This window comes from Lithobates pipiens, unplaced genomic scaffold (genome assembly GCF_037356315.1).
Source record: "Lithobates pipiens isolate NorthernLeopardFrog02 unplaced genomic scaffold, aLitPip1_a1.2 Scaffold_10, whole genome shotgun sequence".
Taxonomy (NCBI): Eukaryota; Metazoa; Chordata; class Amphibia; order Anura; family Ranidae; genus Lithobates; species Lithobates pipiens.
This window is the reverse complement of record NW_027507686.1, coordinates 32,562,309-32,584,067: the sequence shown is the minus strand read 5'-3', so window position 1 is coordinate 32,584,067 and position 21,759 is coordinate 32,562,309. Positions and strand designations below refer to the sequence as shown.

The following is a 21,759-nucleotide window of genomic DNA, read 5'->3' as shown; positions in this document are numbered from 1 at the left end:
CATGGCATGATTTTCACCTTCGGCAGGTCAGGCCTCTTCTTTCTGCCGTCTAAAGCCCCGTACACACTATCAGTTTTTCTGCTGAGTTTTTCCTTCAGGTTTACCAAAACCATGTAATGCAAGGGCCTGCCTGATTGCATACACATTGAAACTCCTAAGGTTTGACCTCATATTATATGGTTTTGGTAAATCTGAAGGAAAAACTGATAGTGTGTATGGGTCTTTAGCGCCACTTGGAAGACAGAAGATGTCTCCATAAAAGACTATGAGGTTCTACTGCACGCCCGTAGGCAGTGGGAAGAGACCCAGCCAGTTGGAAAGGAACATTTTGATGAGATGTGGCTGGACTTGGTGTCAGAACTAAGGAGGTATCCTCCAGCTGAGAAGATGGGAGGATAGGTTAGAAGAGCTTAGTTTATGGGGCACAAAGGAAAGGAAAGCTTTGTTTCAAAGGTTCCTTGCCTTGGGTATGATGTCAAATCCCATATCTAGGATCTGTCATCCCAGTCTGATCTACCTACTATGGCTTACTCTACTCTTCACGTTGCCTTTTTTTTTTTTGGCTATAAAGTCTTCAAATCTCTGGATTTAAAGTGTTTGTTTTTTTTTCCATGAAGGTGATGCAACTGATGAAGAGAAGGCCCTCTCCAGAACCATCATGAGATACTGGGCCAACTTTGCACGGAACGGGTAAGAAGACGCGTGGTCCTTCCTTCATAGAATCATTGTTGTTGGTTTGTAGATCCTAAACATGAAGAGAATGAGGCGGCAGATTCAAAACAGATCTGCTCTGAGAACTTTGTAGGACTTTATGTTCTACAGAACCAATAGTTCCATTTATTTACTGATGCTCTCTAGAATTGTTACATTGTATTTCTTGTTACAAAGATCAGGGGCGTAACTATAGGGGGTGCAGCAGTTGCGACCGCAACCGGGCCCTGTGATGCAGAGGGCCCATGCAGCCCCCTCTACATATGGCCGGCAGCAGCATAGGCAGCTAGGGGTACCAGTGCACCATGCACATGGGTGGCTAGAGGTGGAGGGTGACTAGAAGAGCTCCATGCTCTACTATCGCACTGGCTGCTCTTTAGTTGTGCATTCCCTGCATGACCTGTGTCCTCAGCCGGCTCCTCAGAGTACCCCTCTCCTGCTCCATGCATTGCCACTCAGTCTGATGTCTGTTCTCCCCAGCCAGACAGGGACAGTCCCCCAATGGGGCACCTAAAAATAAAAAAATAAAAAAAAACTACTGATACCAGTGGTGGAACTACGGGGCTCACAAAGGTCATACCTGTGACCACGCACTGGAGTTCCACCGCCGGACTCGGAGGGAAGGGCCCTGGCTGGGGTTCAGGGGGGCCCGTCATGGTTTCTTGCATCGGGGCCCTGAAGGTTCTAGTTACGCCACTGACAAAGATGCATGTATTCCTTATGCTCCTCAAGGCAATCTAGTGGCCATAGTATAGTATTTTACTACTGCCCATAATAAAAAAAGCATTTGTTCAGAAGAGGAATTAGCCTAAAGAACATTTGTTTTTACCCGATTTTTTGTTGTTGTTGTTGCTCAATAGACCCCTAAGTTTTAGACAGATTGTGAGACACAAATGCCTTTAATATGATGCTCTAAATTAAAATGTGAATTATCTTATTCCTGGCAGTAACCCCAATGGACCGGGTCGGGTGGAATGGCCTCTGTATGACAAAAAGGAACAATATTTGGAAATTAACTTGAAGCAGAAAGCATCTGCCCGGCTAAAGGAGGACAAGTTCAATTTCTGGAGCAAGATCCTTTCCAGAAGGGTGGAGGAAGGAGGAGAGCACATCGAGCTGTAGACTTCCATCTATTCTTCATATGTCCATTTCATTCTATACGTCCTCCTATATTTCTCTAAGGACACCCCCCCCCCCCCAAAAAGTGATGGAACCCAACATTCAATTTGCATATCCAATCACACAGAGATAGTTCTTTCTTTCTCCATCTCTTCTGGCCTCCTCTCCCCCCATCAATCTCTGTCTTTCTCTCTTCCTTCTTCTCCCCATTCTCTCCATTTCTCTCTTCTACCACCTTCATGTGCCACCATGTAAAGTTTTATTAATACACAACATTTTGATATAACGCTAAAGTTCAGTCTGTTCATATTTTGCCTCGCTTCCCTCCTCATCAACTTTCTAATGACATTTTTAAATAAAGCTTTTTAATTTGTATTATATAACTTATTTTAGACCCTGTACTTCTCTCTGCAGTGCAGGCAGATCATGGCTGGTGGGAGGGACCAGCAAGGTGTTGTTCATAGCTTCCTGAAAACACCTCAGCACCCGGCCCCAGTACTCCTCTTAAAAACCTTCAATCCTGATGGAAGCAGTGGGCTGGCTCTTGGCAGGAGTTGCCTTGATGGGTGGGTGTCAGGCTGGAGATGTGGGCATTCCTAGACAGGCTGCATCTTCATACAGACTGTCCTAAGGAACACCCAGGTGCTGAGCCTCCATGATTGAAAGAACTGAAATCAAATGAATGCTCATGAATCAAATGAATGAAAGGTGTAAGCCAGGCTCAGTCAGGCTGGGGAGGAAAGGACTAGATGATGTTGGACATCCTCCAGCCAGAAGATGAGATGGGCTTTCTCTGACTTGCTGCAGCTTCTAATGCACATTAAGGAAAGCTCACAGTGTGCAGTGAAATCAGAGTGGGCAATTAAAGTGAAGGGAAATTCGGAGGTCGGATTACAGTGATCTTCTTTATTGGCCAACGTTGAGTTGAGCTTTTGGGACCTTCATTAGGTCATTGCCTTAAAAATTATACATTTGTAATCTTTACAAGATAGGTCACAGCTTGCATCTTTATTATCGTTACACCAGAGAGGTCGCGTGCTGTAACTCTCCCTCTCCAGACACCAGGGGGCCAAGGTGAGTTACCTGGCTCAGTGAGGATGAGGATTGCCTGGCTCAGTGAGGATGAGGATTGCCTGGCTCAGTGAGGATGAGGATTACCTGGCTCAGTGAGGATGAGGATTGCCTGACTCAGTGAGGATGAGGATTGCCTGGCTCAGTGAGGATGAGGATTGCCTGGCTCAGTGAGGATGAGGATTGCCTGGCTCAGTGAGGATGAGGATTGCCTGGCTCAGTGAGGATGAGGATTGCCTGGCTCAGTGAGGATGAGGATTGCCTGGCTCAGTGAGGATGAGGATTGCCTGGCTCAGTGAGGATGAGGATTGCCTGGCTCAGTGAGGATGAGGATTGCCTGGCTCAGTGAGGATGAGGATTGCCTGGCTCAGTGAGGATGAGGATTGCCTGGCTCAGTGAGGATGAGGATTGCCTGGCTCAGTGAGGATGAGGATTGCCTGGCTCAGTGAGGATGAGGATTGCCTGGCTCAGTGAGGATGAGGATTGCCTGGCTCAGTGAGGATGAGGATTGCCTGGCTCAGTGAGGATGAGGATTGCCTGGCTCAGTGAGGATGAGGATTGCCTGGCTCAGTGAGGATGAGGATTGCCTGGCTCAGTGAGGATGAGGATTGCCTGGCTCAGTGAGGATGAGGATTGCCTGGCTCAGTGAGGATGAGGATTGCCTGGCTCAGTGAGGATGAGGATTGCCTGGCTCAGTGAGGATGAGGATTGCCTGGCTCAGTGAGGATGAGGATTGCCTGGCTCAGTGAGGATGAGGATTGCCTGGCTCAGTGAGGATGAGGATTGCCTGGCTCAGTGAGGATGGGAGATTCTGGGGATGACCCAGGTGATGGTCCCCCTGAGGGTTCTGGTCTGCGATACCAAACTGCTTATTCACCTGAAAAAAAACAGCACAGGAGGGAGAGGAAAACATTGGAGGGCTGCTAAACATTATTCAGGAAATGGAGTCTCCCTTAAAGTGGTTGTAAACCCTTACAAACCACTTTGACCTACAGGTAAGCCTAGATTAAGATTTACCTGTAGGTCCAAGAAATATCTCCTAAACCGTCACGGTTTAGGAGCTACTTACAAAAAGACAGGCACCGCTGTCTACGGCGCATGTGCCATAGACAGCGGCGCGCAGGTGCACTGGGCATGCTGCTGCTGACGGAGATATGCCATTAGCAGGGGCTCCCGTGCGCATGCGCGGGAGTGACATCATCGATGCTTTGGCTCTGTGAGTGGCCGGAGCAGCGATACCCGGAAGAAGATGGATGCTCCGTGCTACAGGGGACAGCGGTGACATCGCTGGCTCCTGTGTCACGTAAGTGACACATAATGGGCTACTATGCGATGCATACTAGCCCATTATGCTTTACCTTTGCAGGGAGACAAAGAGGAAGTAACACCCATCAGAGTTGTCTTCCTCTTTAGGGCCGGTTCACACTGCGGGCGACACGAGGCGACACGACTTGCCTCGCCGCAATCTGACAAGTCGCCCCCGTTCTGTACAATGGAACCGTTCTGAGAGGAGCGACTCGAGTCGCTCCGACTCAGAAAAAAGGTTCCTGTACTACTTTTGGGCGACCTCGGGGCGACTTGCATTGACTTCTATACAGAAGTCATTTGCAAGTCGCCGCTGAGGTCGCGGCGAGGCAAGTCGGTGTCGCCTCGCATCGCCCGCAGTGTGAACCGGCCCTTAAGTGGAAGAACTTTTCAATTTTGTAATCCCTGGCTGTCACCAGAACTAGTGTCCCCATTGGAGACATTACCCCTCTCTTCCTGTCCTGGTGACAACCCAAAATTTGGGATTTTCTTTCACTTTTAGTGGTAATGGAAAACATGAAAAATAGAGAGGGTGAATCTCCCTAAAGGAGGCACAGACAGCAATAAAAACCTGACAGGTGTTCTAATCCCTCTGCACTCTATCCAAAACAAAAGGTTTTCCGTTAGTTAAACCTTAAGATGTGTGCGAGAAATGAAAATAAATAAAAAAATGAATCAATAAAACTAGTCTGAGTGCTCTCCCCTTCCCCTCTGTGTCTGGGTACATCCCTACACCCCCGCTGAGCCCTGTGTGCAATTTGCTGCACTCATATTTAGAGTAAGGCCTCGTGAGTAAGGTTTTCGTGTTCTGGGAAAATTCCACAATCATTTCCAGACTCTCAAAAAACACGTGAAAATGGCTCATTGCGTTTGCAGTGCCATGAATTGTTACAATAGTTGTAAACCCTTACAAACCACTTTGACCTACAGGTGAGCCTAGATTAAGGCTTATCTGTAGGCCCAAGAAATATCTCCTAAACCTACACAGTAAAACATGCTTGTAATCCAAAGCACTTGTATACCAAAGTGAGTTTCCCCATAGGAAATAATGGAAACTCAGATGATTCGTTCCACAACCACTGCTGGTGAGGCTCATAAACGTAGGTGCTCTGACACACGCCCCACCCAGCTGCGAGTGTCTCCGAGCTTCTCTGAGTGTCTCCGAGACAAAGTTTACATGTAAAGAGAGATTATTTTAGTACTGGGTGGAGGAGGAATGACAATTATTAGATAATATTTGTGTCCTATGGGGGGGGGGGGGGTTACCACTTCCTGTCCAAAACACAACAGAAAGTGAGAGGACATCTCTCCAATGAGATAGGGAATCCTCTACTAGTTGCCACCAGAACAGGTGTCTCCATTGGCAGAATAACCCACACTTCCTCTTCTGGTGACAACTGACTGAGAGTGAATTTCTCATTACTTCCTATTCTGGTGACAACTGAATGACAGAGGGGATTTCCCATCACTTCCTGCTCTGGTGACAACTGACTGAGAGGGGATTTCTCATCACTTCCTGTTTTGGTGACAACTGACTGAGAGTGAATTTCTCATCACTTCCTGTTCTGGTGACAACTGAATGACAGGGTATTTCTCATCACTTACTTTTCTGGTGACAACTGACAGAGTGGATTTCTCATCACCTTTCTGGTGACAACTGAGAGGGGATCTCCCATCACTTCTTGTTCTGGTGACAACTGACTGAGAGGGGATATCTCATAACTTCCTGTTTTGGTGACAAGTGAGAGGGGATTTCTCATCACCTCCTGTTCTAGTGACAACTGACAGAGGGGATTTCTCATCACTTCCTGTTCTGGTGACAACTGACTGAGAGGGGATTTCTCATCACTTCCTGTTCTGGTGACAACTGACTGAGAGGGGATATCTCATAACTTCCTGTTTTGGTGACAAGTGAGAGGGGATTTCTCATCACCTCCTGTTCTAGTGACAACTGACAGAGGGGATTTCTCATCACTTCCTATTCTGGTGACAACTGAATGACAGGGGATTTCCCATCACTTCCTGTTCTGGAGACAACTGACTGAGAGGGGATTTCTCATCACTTACTTTTCTGGGGACAACTGACAGAGTGGATTTCTCATCACCTCCTGTTCTGGTGACAACTGAGAGGGGATTTCTCATCACTTCCTGTTTTGGTGACAACTGTATGACAGGGGATCTCCCATCACTTCCTGTTCTGGTGACAACTGACCGACAGTGGATTTCTCATCACTTCCTGTTTTGGTGACAACTGACAAAGGGGATTTCTCATCACCTCCTGTTCTAGTGACAACTGACAGAGGGGATTTCTCATTACTTCCTATCCTGGTGACAACTGAATGACGGGATTTCCCATCACTTCCTGTTCTGGTGACAACTGACTGAGAGGGGATTTCCCAGCACTTCCTGTTCTGGTGACAACCAGGCAATATTTCTCATCCCTTCCTGTCTCTGTGACAATTGAGAGGGGATTTCTCATCACTTCCTGTTCTGGTGATAACTGAATGCCGGGATTTCTCATCACTTCCTGTTCTGTGACAACCTACTGAGAGTGCATTTCTCATCACTTCCTGTTTTGGTGACAACTGACAGAGGGGATTTCTTATCACTTCCTGTTCTGGTGACAACTGACAGAGGGGATTTCTCATCACTTCCTGTTCTGGTGACAACTGACTGAGAGGGGATTTCTCAGAACTTCCTGTTCTGGTGACAACCAGGCAATATTTCTCATCCCTTCCTGTCTCTGTGACACAAGCAGAAAATGCAGGAAAAGAGTAAAGAGATCTTTCAGGATCCTCATCAGTGCGGATATAAAGATCTCCCCTCCCCCTCCATCACTAACTAAATACAATCACCCTACTGGGCTAGAAGGGAGAGACGTCTGATATGAACTGTCATTTCACAGAGTCCTAGGGGCGGGGCGGGGCGGAATCAGTGCTTTTGTTTGGACAGAACGTTGAACCTGGCAGAAAGCCGAGCCCTGGCACGAGTCTGTCATCCGGTGGAAGTGATGTCAGAGAAGGGGCGGGGTATTGCCATTTTTTTCCAGTCTCGAATATGGAGGAGGGAGAACGTTACGCCCGGCCTTTAACTCCGCCCAACTCTGTGATCTGATTGGTGGATGAAGCAAGCACCTAGGAATCCCTGGACTGGGGGCGGGGCTTGTGATGATACGGGAAGAGAGAGAAGCCCATAGAGAGGTGAGAGAGAGAGAGAGAGAGAGAGAGAGAGATGAGTGCGGTCACCAGAGAGTGAGAGAGGAGTGCGGTCGCCAGAGAGAGAGAGGAGTGCGGTCGCCAGAGAGAGAGAGGAGTGCGGTCGCCAGAGAGAGAGAGGAGTGCGGTCGCCAGAGAGAGAGAGGAGTGCGGTCGCCAGAGAGAGAGAGAGAGAGAGAGAGAGAGTGCGGTCGCCAGAGAGAGAGAGAGGAGTGCGGTCGCCAGAGAGAGAGAGAGAGAGAGGAGTGCGGTCGCCAGAGAGAGAGAGAGAGAGGAGTGCGGTCGCCAGAGAGAGAGAGAGAGATATAAGTGCGGTCACCAGAGAGAGATGAGTGCAGAGTAGTGCGGTCATCTGAAAGAGAGAGATGAGTGCGGCCACCGGAGAGAGAGAGATGAGTGCGGCCACCGGAGAGAGAGAGATGAGTGCGGCCACCGGAGAGAGAGAGATGAGTGCGGTCACCGGAGAGAGATGAGTGCGGTCACCGGAGAGAGAGAGAGAGATGAGTGCGGTCACCGGAGAGAGAGAGAGAGATGAGTGCGGTCACCGGAGAGAGAGAGAGAGATGAGTGCGGTCACCGGAGAGAGAGAGAGAGATGAGTGCGGTCACCGGAGAGAGAGAGAGAGAGATGAGTGCGGTCACCGGAGAGAGAGAGAGAGATGAGTGCGGTCACCGGAGAGAGAGAGAGAGATGAGTGCGGTCACCGGAGAGAGAGAGAGAGATGAGTGCGGTCACCGGAGAGAGAGAGATGAGTGCGGTCACCGGAGAGAGAGAGATGAGTGCGGTCACCGGAGAGAGAGAGAGAGAGATGAGTGCGGTCACCGGAGAGAGAGAGAGAGAGAGATGAGTGCGGTCACCGGAGAGAGAGAGAGAGAGATGAGTGCGGTCACCGGAGAGAGAGAGAGAGAGATGAGTGCGGTCACCGGAGAGAGAGAGAGATGAGTGCGGTCACCGGAGAGAGAGAGAGATGAGTGCGGTCACCGGAGAGAGAGAGAGAGAGATGAGTGTGGTCACCGGAGAGAGAGAGAGAGAGAGATGAGTGCGGTCACCAGAGAGAGAGAGAGAGAGATGAGTGCGGTCACCAGAGAGAGAGAGAGAGAGATGAGTGCGGTCACCGGAGAGAGAGAGAGAGAGATGAGTGCGGTCACCGGAGAGAGAGAGAGAGAGATGAGTGCGGTCACCGGAGAGAGAGAGAGAGAGATGAGTGCGGTCACCGGAGAGAGAGAGAGAGAGATGAGTGCGGTCACCGAGAGAGAGAGAGAGAGATGAGTGCGGTCACCGGAGAGAGAGAGAGAAGATGAGTGCGGTCACCGGAGAGAGAGAGAGAGAGATGAGTGCGGTCACCGGAGAGAGAGAGAGATGAGTGCGGTCACCGGAGAGAGAGAGAGATGAGTGCGGTCACCGGAGAGAGAGAGAGATGAGTGCGGTCACCGGAGAGAGAGAGAGATGAGTGCGGTCACCGGAGAGAGAGAGAGAGAGAGAATGAGTGCGGTCACCGGAGAGAGAGAGAGAGAGAGATGAGTGCGGTCACCAGAGAGAGAGAGAGAGAGATGAGTGCGGTCACCGGAGAGAGAGAGAGAGAGATGAGTGCGGTCACCAGGAGAGAGAGAGAGAGATGAGTGCGGTCACCGGAGAGAGAGAGAGAGAGATGAGTGCGGTCACCGGAGAGAGAGAGAGAGAGATGAGTGCGGTCACCGGAGAGAGAGAGAGAGAGATGAGTGCGGTCACCGAGAGAGAGAGAGAGAGAGATGAGTGCGGTGACCGGAGAGAGAGAGAGGAGATGAGTGCGGTCACCGGAAGAGAGAGAGAGAGAGATGAGTGCGGTCACCGGAGAGAGAGAGAGAGAGAGATGAGTGCGGTCACCGGAGAGAGAGAGAGAGAGATGAGTGCGGTCACCGGAGAGAGAGAGAGAGATGAGTGCGGTCACCGGAGAGAGAGAGAGAGATGAGTGCGGTCACCGGAGAGAGAGAGAGAGAGATGAGTGCGGTCACCGGAGAGAGAGAGAGAGAGAGAGAGATGAGTGCGGTCACCGGAGAGAGAGAGAGAGAGAGATGAGTGCGGTCACCGGAGAGAGAGAGAGAGAGAGAGATGAGTGCGGTCACCGGAGAGAGAGAGATGAGTGCGGTCACCGGAGAGAGAGAGATGAGTGCGGTCACCGGAGAGAGAGAGATGAGTGCGGTCACCGGAGAGAGAGAGATGAGTGCGGTCACCGGAGAGAGAGAGAGAGAGAGAGAGATGAGTGCGGTCACCGGAGAGAGAGAGAGAGATGAGTGCGGTCACCAGAGAGAGAGAGAGAGAGGAGTGCGGTCACCGGAGAGAGAGAGAGAGAGAGAGAAGAGAGATGAGTGCGGTCACCGGAGAGAGAGAGAGAGGAGTGCAGTCACCAGAAAGAGAGAGAGAGGAGTGCGGTCACCAGAGAGAGAGAGAGAGAGAGAGCGGTCTGTAACCCTATCCTATGATGGTGTGTGTGGTCAGTTCCCCCCCCCCCATTAGAATGAAGTGATGATAAATGTAGACCCCCCACCCCCTACATCACCCATAACATAGCCCCTCCCTGAACACTTGCGTGTTTACAGGTAACAGTGGAGAGGAGTGTCAGTATTATCTATAAATACACTCTGTGGGATGGAGGTGACATTGTACATGGTACATAAGGGCCAGCTTCCCTATCAGACCGCACTGTCACTGACACAGGAGACCGCACTGTCCTGTCACTGACAGTCCTGGTGATTGGTGAGGTTCGGAGTTCTGGGATTGTCTCTCCAGCCAATCAGCTGAGTGTTCTGATTTCCTCCTCTGCAGATCAATATCTGATCTCGTCATGGAATTTCTGAGCGGAGTATTTATGGGAGGGGGAGGGGAGACGGCTGTGCCCAGTGCTGGGATATATATCCAGTGACTCCCCGTATACACGCCAAGCTTCGTATGGTGGTCCCCGCTTCTCTCCCTGCTACATCCTAAATTGTATGTACTGCACATAGTCTGATATCCCCCCCCCCCCCCCCCCGTATATGGTGTCTGTTGGTATATCCTGGGTCCCCCCTTCCCAAAAGTGTTTATTTCTATCCTCTGTGTATCCCGTCTGTCAGTACCGGCTTCCCAAAAATAAGACCGGCTCTTATATATATTTTGGCTACACAAAAAATGCATTAGGGCTTATTTTTAGAGAATATCTTCTATATTTATGTTCAATAATCTACTTTTTTTTTTTTTTTTTTTTTCCGCAGGAATTAAACATTTAAAATGTTTTTAAAAAGGTTCCCGTCTTCTCTCCCCCTCCCTCCCTCCCTGTCAGCTCAGGAGTCGGCATCTCTGCAATCCCCAAAATAAGTCCTTGTAAAATCATGTAATCCGTTCTGTAAAAGGATTATATAATGTTCAGTGTGTGTCTTTATGTAACATAATTGTAGAAAATACCTTATTTACAGCACCGCTGGGCGCTCACATGACCCGCCGGAGCTCTTCTTTCCCACCCGAGCACTGCAGAGGGCGGGGCCGCTAACATCCGGCGGGAAGGTCACGTGAGCACCCAGCGGCTCTATAAATTAGGTATTTTCTACAATAATGTTACATATAGACACGCACTGGACATTTATATGATCCTTTTACAGCGTGGATTACATGATTTTACAAGAACTTTAACTAGGGCTTCTTTTCGGGTTAGGGCTTATATTGCAGCCCTCCTAGAAAATCAAGATGGGTCTTCTTTTCGGTATATTCCATTCTCCACCCTCCCCTATATATCGTGTCTGTTGGTTTATTCCGTGCTCCTCCCTCCTCTATATATTCTGTCTGTCTGGTATGTTCCATGCTCCACCCTCCCCTGTATAACCTGTCTGTTGGTATATTCTGTGCTCCACCCTCCCCTGTATAACCTGTTTGTTGGTATATTCTATGCTCCACCCTCCCCTATATATTCTGTCTGGTGTATTTCATGCTCCACCCTCCCCTATATATCCTCTCTGTTGGTGTATTCTGCCCATGCTTCTCTCATTTTGAATATTTTGATTTTTCAGTGGGTCTTTTTTGCGGTGACCGGCGATGGGGAACGCAGAAAGTAGCGTCTTCCAGAAGCGCATGGCGCGGGTCCCCCCTGCTGACCAGGCTGAAATTCAGAGCAATTTCGAAAAGCTATGTCAAGCAAAAGACTCCACCAAGAAAAGCCTGGGATTGGCTGCTTTCCAGGTAGGACTCCCATGGGGGCGGAGCAATCGGCTCTCGTCTCCTGGATCTTGTGGAGTAACTCCGCTAAATCACATGATATAAGATAATGCAAATAATGTGTAATATTCCTCTGGACTCACTCAGACCAAGCGGACAAAAAGGAGGCGGTGTTGGGGTTCTCCTCTTCCCACAATGCACCTTCCAAGTTCCTTCTACACCTCCCTCTCTTCCACTCTGCTCTTTAGAAGTGCGCTGCATTTGTCTTCTTTCTCCAGTCTGTCTAAGGATGGAAGTCATTTATCGGCCTCCTGGACCGGTGTCACACTTTCCGGGGGACCCTACTTCCTCTCCTCTGAAGCACCTGCCATCATCCTAGGTGACTTTAATATTCCAATCAATGTTAACACCTCAACCACTTCTCAGCTACTCAACTCCAGGATTTTTATCTTCTCTTCTAAACACTCTCAACCTCATATTCTCCCACCTCTGCACTCCTTGCAATCTCTCCAACATCCGCTTTCCTCTCTCCAGTCACAACCTTCTCCGTTTCATACTCTCCCTATCTCCTCCCTCCCATACTGCCTCCCATACTGCAAACCGTTACCTGAAGAACCTTCTCCACCCCTCCTGACTGCCTCTATGATAAAATCACACCCCTGTCCTGCCAGACCTGACCACTTTCATCTACAACATACTCTTAACCTGTCAAATAGAATAAAATTTAATTTACTGCACTTATCAGACAAGAATAACAAGTGAATAAGTGAATGGATGGAACATAAATAAGTTTGTATTTTTTATTTTTATTTATTTATTTATTTTTGTTAGAAAGCAAAGCTGCAACTTGAGAGATACGCACAAAATAAACAACTTTCTATATTAAAGCGGTTGTATACCCCAATTTTCTTTTTCTCTTTTTATACACCTGCAAGGCAAAAGGCATAATGAGCTAGTATGCACTGCTAGTATCACATACTAGCTCATTATGAAATGCACACCTTAGAACAAGGCGTCGGTAACTCACCTGGTGCGCTCTGAGGGAGCTGACATGTTGCCTCTGCGTGTCTTCCGGGTATCGCGGCTCCAGTGATGTGGGTGGTGGGAGCTGCGATGTTGTCGCTCCCACGCATGCGCACGGGAGACTTCTTTCCGGCAAAGTCCGGAGTCTGCCGGGCTTTCAGACGAGAATCCCCTGTGCACATGCGCCGCTGAAATCAGCGGCTCATTGCGAGAAGAATATCTCCTAAACCGTACAGGATTAGTAGATATTTTTACCTACAGGTAAGCCTTATTATAGCCTTACCTGTTGGTAAAAGTTAACATTTTGACTATACAAACGCTTTAAGTTGTGCTATGCTCTCATATGAGTGAATACTAGCAATAAACCTTTAATAATACTAAATGTTTATATATAGTGACACCATACATAAATAAAAATTTGATTAATTGATCATGTTTTAAATAGTCCACTGTTTTTAAGGTGATTTTTCAAACGTGAAATTAACACACGATACACCCAAGAGTCGTGGTTAAAAGAAATCAAGACCTCCACCTCTGCACACACTGCCGCTTACCGACTCCAGATGATTTCCTATTACAGAAGATCACACTCACTTGTGGCTTAATACCCAGCCTGGGCTTTTTGAGAGATGAAACGGTGATCCCAGCGTCTTCACAGAATGTAATTGATACCCAAAAAGACATAAAAGCTTCCCTAGTGTAAAATCCTAGGTTACGTTATTTAAATAAAGTATTGCACTTACAGTTAAAACAATAAGAAATTGCAGTATAAATGAGCCGGCCAGCTCTCTATAGCAGCCTGTCACTCCAGGACCTGCGTGAGCATGGTGACATCAGCACGTCGCTCATTCCTACACGTTTTTGTCACACCTGGCATCGTCTTGGGGCCTGTTGAATACCACTAAAGCTTGCTTCCTTTCTTGTGTGGATAAGACTGACGGTAAGTGAGCTCTGAATACAACCATTATGGGACACATAGTGCCACTCAACAGGCCCAGGTCGACGACCGAGGTGACAAAACGCGTAGGGTGGTGCAACATGCTGACGTCACCACGTTCATACAGGTCACGGAGTGACTGGGGCTGCTATCGAGAGCCAGCCAGCTTGTTTATACTGCAATCTTATTGTTTTAACTGCAAATGCAATACTTTCTTATTTAGATAAAGTAACCTTGGATTTTACACTATGGAAGCTTTTATGTCTTTTCGGGGATCAATGGGCAACATGTGCCCCTGAAAGATTACATTCTGTGAAGATGCTGAGATCACGGTTTCATCTCTCAAAAGGCCCTGGCTGGGTATTAAAGCGGTGTTCCACCCAAAAAAACTAAATTAAAGCCAGCAGCTACACATACTGCAGCTGCTGGCTTTTAACAATGGGACACTTACCTGTCCTGGAGTCCCGTGATGTTGGCACCACAGCTGATGTTTCCATCAGCTGTCAGGTGCTACCGCCACCATTGCGGGTAAGGTAACCCGACAGTGTAGCCTTACGGCTTCACGCCGGGAACCCTGCTGCGCATGTATCAGGCCCCGCTCCTCTCTCCTACTGGCTCGGCGACAGGGAGGGGAGCCCCGGAGTCATGTCAGGGGCCCGGACTCCCGGAAGTGGGAACAGGATACCTGTCAAGGACACCCCCACCCCGAAAGGTGGCAATTGTGGCACCGGAGGGGGAGAGGAGACAAATGAGGTGGAAGTTTCAATTTGGGTGGAACTTCGCTTTAAGCCACAAGCCAGTGTGATCTCCTGTAATAGGAGATCATTTGGAGTCAGTAAGTAATTTGGCGGCAGTGTGTGCAGAGGTGGAGGTCTTTATCTCTTTTAACCACGACTCTTGGGTGTATCGTGTGTTCATTTCACATTTTAGAAAATTGCCTTAAAATATGATCTAATCAATTAGCCAATCAATTTTTATTTATGTACGGAGATATATTATAAAAATTTTGCATTATTAAGGTTTATTGCTAGTATTCCCTCATATGAGAGCATAGCACAACTTAACATAGAAAATACTTTTAACCTTCCTGGACACAGTCGCTCCTCTCTCTACATGCAAAATCAGGCCTGGTATGTTACAACCCTGGCAAACGGACGACATCAGAAGTCTCAGGAGATGCAACTACGCTCTTGAGCGCGCTGGGGGTAAAACTTAAAGTGGTTGTAAACCCTTACAACACACTTTGACCTACAGGTAAGCCTAGATTAAGGCTTACCTGTAGGTCCAAGAAATATCTCCTAAACCTACACGGTTTAGGAGATATTTGCCGAAAGACAGCGCATGCACCGTAGACAGCGGCGCGCAGGCGCACTGAGCGCGGCACCGTCAACAGCGAATATGCCGCGCGTGGTGGCTCCCGTGCGCACGCGCGGGACTGACGTCATTGCGGCTTCGCCGAATGACAGCGGCAGAGCAGCGAGACCCACTGAGAAGATGGATGCGCCGGACTACAGGGGACAGCGGTGACTTCGCTGGCTCCTGTGTCAGGTAAGTGACACATAATGGACTACTATGCGATGCATAGTAGTCCATTATGCTTTACCTTTGCAGGGAATGAAAGAGGAAGTAAACTCATCAGGGTTTAATTCCTCTTTAATCCTTGCAAGATTTCACCCTCTACAAATCTGACCTTCTCAAAATACAACTCTTGCCCCCACACTGCTAAACAAACCTACTACACCTCTCTCTCTCATCAAAACCCTCTCATCTAAAGCTGGTCAACTCTTTTCTACCCATAATTCCTTACTTCACTGCCTCCACCCACCAACTTGCTTACTGCCCAGGAGATTGTGCCAATCATTTCAAAAGCGGCACAATTTGTGATGAGATGTCCAGCTTCCTCCCCCCAACCAACACATCAGGTCCAACACTGCACTAAATACTTTCCTGCTTCAGCCCTGTTACCACTGAGGAAGCTGCCAAACTCCTTTCCATGGGCCACCTGTCCCCTGGATCCTAGACCCTGTCCCCTCACAATTACTGCTACCACCTTCCTGCTCTATCCTAAACTCTCTAAACTACATCTTCATCATCTTCTCCCTCTCCTCTGGCACCTTTCCCTCCCTGCTCAAACATGCACTGGCTACCCTGGTAAAAAACAAAAACCCCTCACTGGAGACCCATCTCCCTGCTCCCATTTGCCTCAAAGCTTCTTGACTGCCTTGTCCACAACCATATGAGTTACTACCTCACTGACAACAACCTTTTCAATCCCGTGCAGTCCACTTCTGCCCACAACATTCCACTGAAACTGCCCTACTAAAACTCGCCAACGACCTACTAACTGCTAAAACTACAGGCAGTACTCCATATTCATACTCTTGGACCTTTCTTCGGCCCTCATCACAGTTGACTGACCACTCCTCCTCGAAAAACTCCACTCCTTTTGCCTCTGTCACTCTGCTCTTTCATGGTTCTCCTCCTACCTCAGTGCACTTTCAGTGTCACATACACCACCATCTCCTCTTCCTCTCTGTTGGGGTATCTCAAGGCACCATCCTTGGGCCCCCTCCTATTCTTTCTGTATACCGCTTCCCTGGGCTAGTTTATAACCCATCATGGCTTCCGACAACATCCAGATCTATCTCTCCACTCCTCAACACCGCCCCTTCATCTCCTCACATATCACAAACTTACTGAGCAACATATCAGTATAGATGACTACTTCCTCAAACCCAGTCTTTTCTAAAAGTGAGCTTGTTATGTTTCCTTCTTCTCAGTCCCCTCCCCATGACTTTGCCATTACGATCAACAGCACAACCATTGGCCCCTTCACACATGCCAGGTTGCTGGGTGTAATCTTAGACTCTGACCTCTACTTCAGCCCCCACATCCAATCACTTGGCTACATCTTGCCGCCTTAACCTCCTCAAAATTTCCAGAATTAGCCCTTTCCTGACTAACGGCACCCCAAAACAACTTATTCACTCCTTGATTATTTCCCACCTTGACTACTACAACTCCCTCCCAGGGGTCAAGTCCTGGGAAAAAGTGTGGGAACTCCCACCCAAGATCCACTCCCCCACCAAAAAAAAAAAAGGTACGCTCATATGCATATATACTTCACAGAAAATACAGTACAACATTTATTGTAAAGTGCCAGTTTACAAAAACAAAATAACGTGCCAAACAAAACAATCAACACAATGGGTGATGATCTTTCCCTCGCAGGGAATTTCTACCACAAATACACCCTGTTCCAAAAACCCTGCAGGGTATGGCAGGGTATGGCAGGGTATGGCAGGGTATGGCAGGGTATTGGCAGGGTATGTATTGAAAAGTATTGGCAGGGTATCGCAGAGTATTGGCAGGGTATTGGCAGGGTATTGGCAGGGTATTGGCAGGGTATTGGCAGGGTATTGGCAGGGTATTGGCAGGGTATCGGCAGGGTATCGATACTGATAGGGTATTGGCAGAGTATTGGCAGGGTATTGGCAGGGTATCGGCAGGGTATCGATACTGATAGGGTATTGCAGAGTATTGATGAGTATTGGCAGGGTATTGCAGAGTACAACTTACACACTAGTGACTAACCTGGTAGAGAAGGAGAAGTAAACTGGAAAAGTGCAGCGTGTGGCCCCAGGAGGCCAGGACTGACTGGCACTGGGTAGAGGGGAGGAGGGGGGGGACAGTCCGGAACTCCGGATCCAAGCAGGCGCGCAGCGTGTGTCAGCCTGCCCACTGACTCGCGTCAGTGCGTGCCCACGTGCACGGCCGAAGTCATGTGACCGGTTGCTAGATGCGGAGCGGCCCCTGCCTAGCAACCAGTCACTCGGCGGCTGAGGAGCGGCGGCGAACTACGCGCTGCATAGCCTCAGGCAGCTAATGGGAACGGCGTTCCCGCTGTGGGAATAGTACGGGAACGCCGTTCCCATGCGTTCCCGCAGGACTCGAGCCCTGCTCCCTCCTCATCTGCCTACCCTTGTGCAGGCTATCCCCCCTTCAGTCTGAAGGGGGATAACAAACTCTCTTTAATAAACGTAATATTTTAATTATAATAGAAATTATCTGAATGTTTGTTTTGGATTTTTTAATTATTATTATTATTATTATTATTATTAATAATAATAATAATAATAATAATAACAAAATCAAAAATGTGAAAGAACAAACATTTTGGGGCCTGCATGGGGTAAAAGCGAAGATTTGGGCAGAGAGTTAATCCTGGGAGATAGAGATTTGTGTTGGGAGGGGTGACTTGGGCCTGGTGGGCGGTGTATGTATGTGGACCTGGCAATAGGAGGAGGATGGGTAAACATTTGTGTTGGGAGGGGAGATTTTGGCCGGGGGGGGGGGGGGGGGGGGGGGTTGGATGCCAAGAGTTGAGTTGGGAGGGGGTATTTTGGTTGGTCCAAGGGAAGTTGCTCTATGCTCACCCTTCCACTGCAAAGCTGCTACACTAACGTTTAAATTTTGAGGGGGGAGGGTTGCCCTGAAAGGGAGGGGTGCCGAGATTCATGTTGGGAGGGGGGATTTTGGCTTTAGAGGGTGGGGTGCTGGGTACCAAGATTTGTGTTGGGGGGGGGGGGGGGAGAATTTGGGCCTGAGGGGGTGATTTTTTTGTTTGGTGAGAAGGGTTAAAGGTTGGTATTAGGGTATGTGAGCCTAGTTGGGGGTGAACATTTGTGTTGGTAGAGGGGTTTGGGCCTAGCAGGGGGCAAAGTTTTCTCAGGGAAATCATTATCTACATGTACATCACCATCTAGTGGATGAAGGGGAGTTTCCAGGCTGCATGATATTTTCCTGCAGAGGGGGAGACTCTGATCTGAAATATCCCATCATCACCTAAATCCAGACACCTCTGTTTTTCCCAGGATTCCATCGGAAGCTCCCTGCCCAGCACCATGTCTAATCGGATCTTCCATGGTATACAGAGCGAGAACCCCACCGGCAAGGCCTCTCCCGCCACCCCGGAGATTAGAAGGGAGCAATACGCTTTGTTCATTGTCGATATTCTGAGAGGAACAGCGGATGAGAAAGGAGCCGTTGCCGTTCACATGATGACACCAGACAACAGAGAGGAAGTGACGGGACAAGAGGTGCAGAAGGTGAGCCTCCATGTTGTTGTCACATGTAGCTCCACATTGGGCCACCTCCCTGATACCAGAGTCATTGTGACCCCATAACACTCCTTGGCCAACTGCACAGACATCAGTGTGCCATGTGGCCAATGGACACTGGAAAGGTCTTACACCACACCCTAAATCCGCCATAATGCCGGGATCCTGATAATGAGGTGTGGTTCACACGAGGCATTTTAATCCGTTCCCCATGCAGGGCTGTGCTTTCTGGCTCCAGGATGTACAGATGTTGTGGACATCCCTGTGCTGGCTGTGATCGCTGCCTGTTGCTGAAGCTGGACATGTTGCAGCAAGCTGTGTGCATCATCTGTTCCACTCACAGTTCTCATCAGGAACATGCATAGAAGGGTGACACACAATGCGTACAAATGCAGTGTTGTCACCCTAGGAACGTGGAGCCGGGCCTTTATATTAACATTTGACAGCCATTGCCGCAAAAAGGAATAACCATTTCACCCGGGTGGATGTCATGTGACGTTCTGGGAGTGAAGCGGTTACACCAGGATGATGTCTTCACATGCAGGTATCATCCTGGTATCAAAATTTACAGCCGGCAATTCCCTGTAAAGCAGAAGTGACTCGAGGTGGTTGACTCGATCACTTCTACGGGCGGTAGTGGCAGGGGGGGTTTCCTGCCGACCGCTACAGCCAGTGCGCATCAGCTGCACTACACAGCAGGTAATGAACTGATCTTTTTGTCTCTGTGACCTCAAAAACCAGAAGCAAGCAGGATTTTGTCACTTCTGGTTTCAGTTCTTTGTTCACCTGGCTGTTAACGGCCAGGGAAACAGCCGATCAGACCGATCTGTGTCTGGTGGACTGCATTGGAGGCCAGGGAGAGAGCTGGGGTAAATAAAATAAATTAATAAGAAAAAAAATTCAAGTGCCCCCTCCCCCGGTGCTCACATGCAAATACATACATAAGGTCCTGCAAGTATATGTAAACCATGTCAGAGTGAGAACAATAATGTTGGCTCCAGACTTGTGTAACTCTAAACTGGTACCTTTTAAGGGATTTTAACCACTTGCTTACTGGGCACTTAAACCCCCCTCCTGTCCAGACCAATTTTCAGCTTTCAGCGCTGTCACAATTTGAATGACAATTGCGCGGTCATACAACACTGTACCCAAATTACATTTTTATGATTTTATTCTCACAAATAGAGCTTTCTTTTGGTGGTATTTGATCACTTTCACTTTGAAAGACCGAATTTTAAAAAATTATTTTTTTTGTTTTGTTTTTTATATTTTGTTATAACATTTTGCAAACGGGTAATTTTTCTCCTTCGTTGATGTAGGCTGATGAGGCGGCAGTGATGGGCACTGATTGCTTACACTGATAGGCAGCACTGATTGGCACCATTGGGCATTGATAGGTGGCACTGTGGGCACTGGCAGGTGACAATGACAGGTGGCACTGGCAGGGGGGTACTTAATCGCACAGAGGAGGCAGATGTCCCTCCTTCCTTTTATTTACATCATGTGATCAGCTGCCATTGGCTGATCGGCCCCTAACTAGGATCGGTGATCAGCCGAGTCTCCGTGACTCGGTGATCACAGCGCACTCCCCACGTGTCCTGCAGGGCGCGTGCACAGGGGAGGACGTCCTATGACGGCCTCCCGGAAATTGAGGTCCGCACTGTAGCCATCGTTCAGCTATGGCCCGGACCTCAAGTGGTTAAAGTGTTGCCTATAGAGATGTTTGGATGGATTGTATTAGAGCTGCACGATTCTGGCTAAAATGAGAATCATGTTTTTTTTATTTATTTTTTTGCTTGGAATAAAGATCACGATTCTCGTGGCGTAATATAATCTTTCACATAATACAAAAAAATTGGGCTAACTTTAATGTTTATTTTTTTATTTTTTATTCATTGAAGTATTTTTTCAACAAAAAAATTGCATTTGAAAGACCGCTGCGCAATTACAGTGTGACATAAAATATTGCAACAACTGCCATTTTATTCTCTAGGGTCTCTGCTAAAAAAAAAAATTATATAATGTTTGGTGGTCCTAAATTTTCTTGCAGAAAATACAGATTTTAACTCGTAAGCAACACGTGTCAGTAAAAAGCTTGGGAAGACAGAAGTTCTTCCCTTTGATCTATTGTAAAATGTTGTTCTTTTAGAATGTTTCTCTTCATCTCCCAGGGCTGGGTGGAATGTTGATAAAAAAAAAAAAAAGCCAGCAAATGTTTGACAGCTGTGAGCAGAGAATGGCTCTGCACTTGTCACATAGAATCAAGGAAATGTCAGGTTAAGTTTTTGTGAGGGGGGGGGGGGGGGGGGGTTGAATCGAGATCGCAATTTGGGCTTGGGCAGCACAGTGGTGTAGTGGTTAGCACTCTCACCTAGCAGTAAGAAGGGTCACTGGTTCGAATCCCAACCACGAAACTACCTGCCTGGAGTTTGCATGTTCTCCCTATGCCTGCATGGGTTTCCTCCGGATACCCCAATTTCCTCCCACACTCCAAAGACATGCTGGTAGGTTAATTGACTTCTGTCCAAAATTCGCCCTAGTATATGAATGTGTGTTGGGGACCTTGGATTGTGGGCTCCTTGAGGGTAGGGACCAATGTGACTGTGTGATGTATGTGTGGAGCTCTGCAAAAATTGATGGCGCTATATGGGTACCTTAAATAATATATAATAGAGGAGTATCTTTATGAGACACAATGTACAGGGATAAGGACAATTGTAGACACGCGCCCACACTCACTCAGGTTGAACTGGATTGACTGGTGTCTTTATTCAACCTATTGTAATATTTAGGTATTGTAGTTTGGCACCATTTCACGAGCATGACATGTTTAGCCTAGGTTCACATCTATGTATTTTTTAGTGCATTTTGCAGAAACCCACTACAGTCCATTTAACATGGCTTCACATCTGTGGATTTTAAGGGGAACCCCGTGCCAATTTTTTACATTTTTTCTTTTTTTATAAATGTCATGGGGTCCTTCCAAAAATCCATACCAGACCCTTATCGGAGCATGCAGCCCAGGAAAGGGTGGATGAGCAAGCGCCCCCCCTCAAACCATACCAGGCCACCTTCACACAACAATTTGGGGGGGGGGTG

At 48.2% G+C, this 21,759-nt stretch overlaps 2 protein-coding genes across 3 annotated transcripts in view; both read left to right on the top strand.

Annotated features, from left to right (window-relative positions):
- Window positions 1-2,217, top strand: part of LOC143929287 (fatty acyl-CoA hydrolase precursor, medium chain-like) — a 31,374-nt gene extending 29,157 nt beyond the window's left edge. Inside the window, exons 12-13 of the mRNA XM_077453408.1 lie at window positions 618-690; window positions 1,659-2,217. Of these exons, the coding sequence (XP_077309534.1) occupies window positions 618-690; window positions 1,659-1,833 (248 nt within the window). The 3' untranslated portion in view covers window positions 1,834-2,217. The remainder of the gene's footprint in view (window positions 1-617; window positions 691-1,658) is intronic.
- A 5,048-nt stretch (window positions 2,218-7,265) lies between these two features.
- The window catches only part of MEAK7 (MTOR associated protein MEAK7), a 36,210-nt gene continuing 21,716 nt past the window's right edge, over window positions 7,266-21,759 (top strand). The window contains exons 1-3 of one of the 2 annotated variants that reach the window (XM_077453406.1): window positions 7,266-7,406; window positions 11,436-11,604; window positions 18,415-18,648. In XM_077453406.1, the coding sequence (XP_077309532.1) occupies window positions 11,461-11,604; window positions 18,415-18,648 (378 nt within the window). In that variant the 5' untranslated portion in view covers window positions 7,266-7,406; window positions 11,436-11,460. Of the gene's footprint in view, window positions 7,407-10,025; window positions 10,384-11,435; window positions 11,605-18,414; window positions 18,649-21,759 lie in introns of those variants that run through there. The other variant, XM_077453407.1, reaches the window with a different exon arrangement.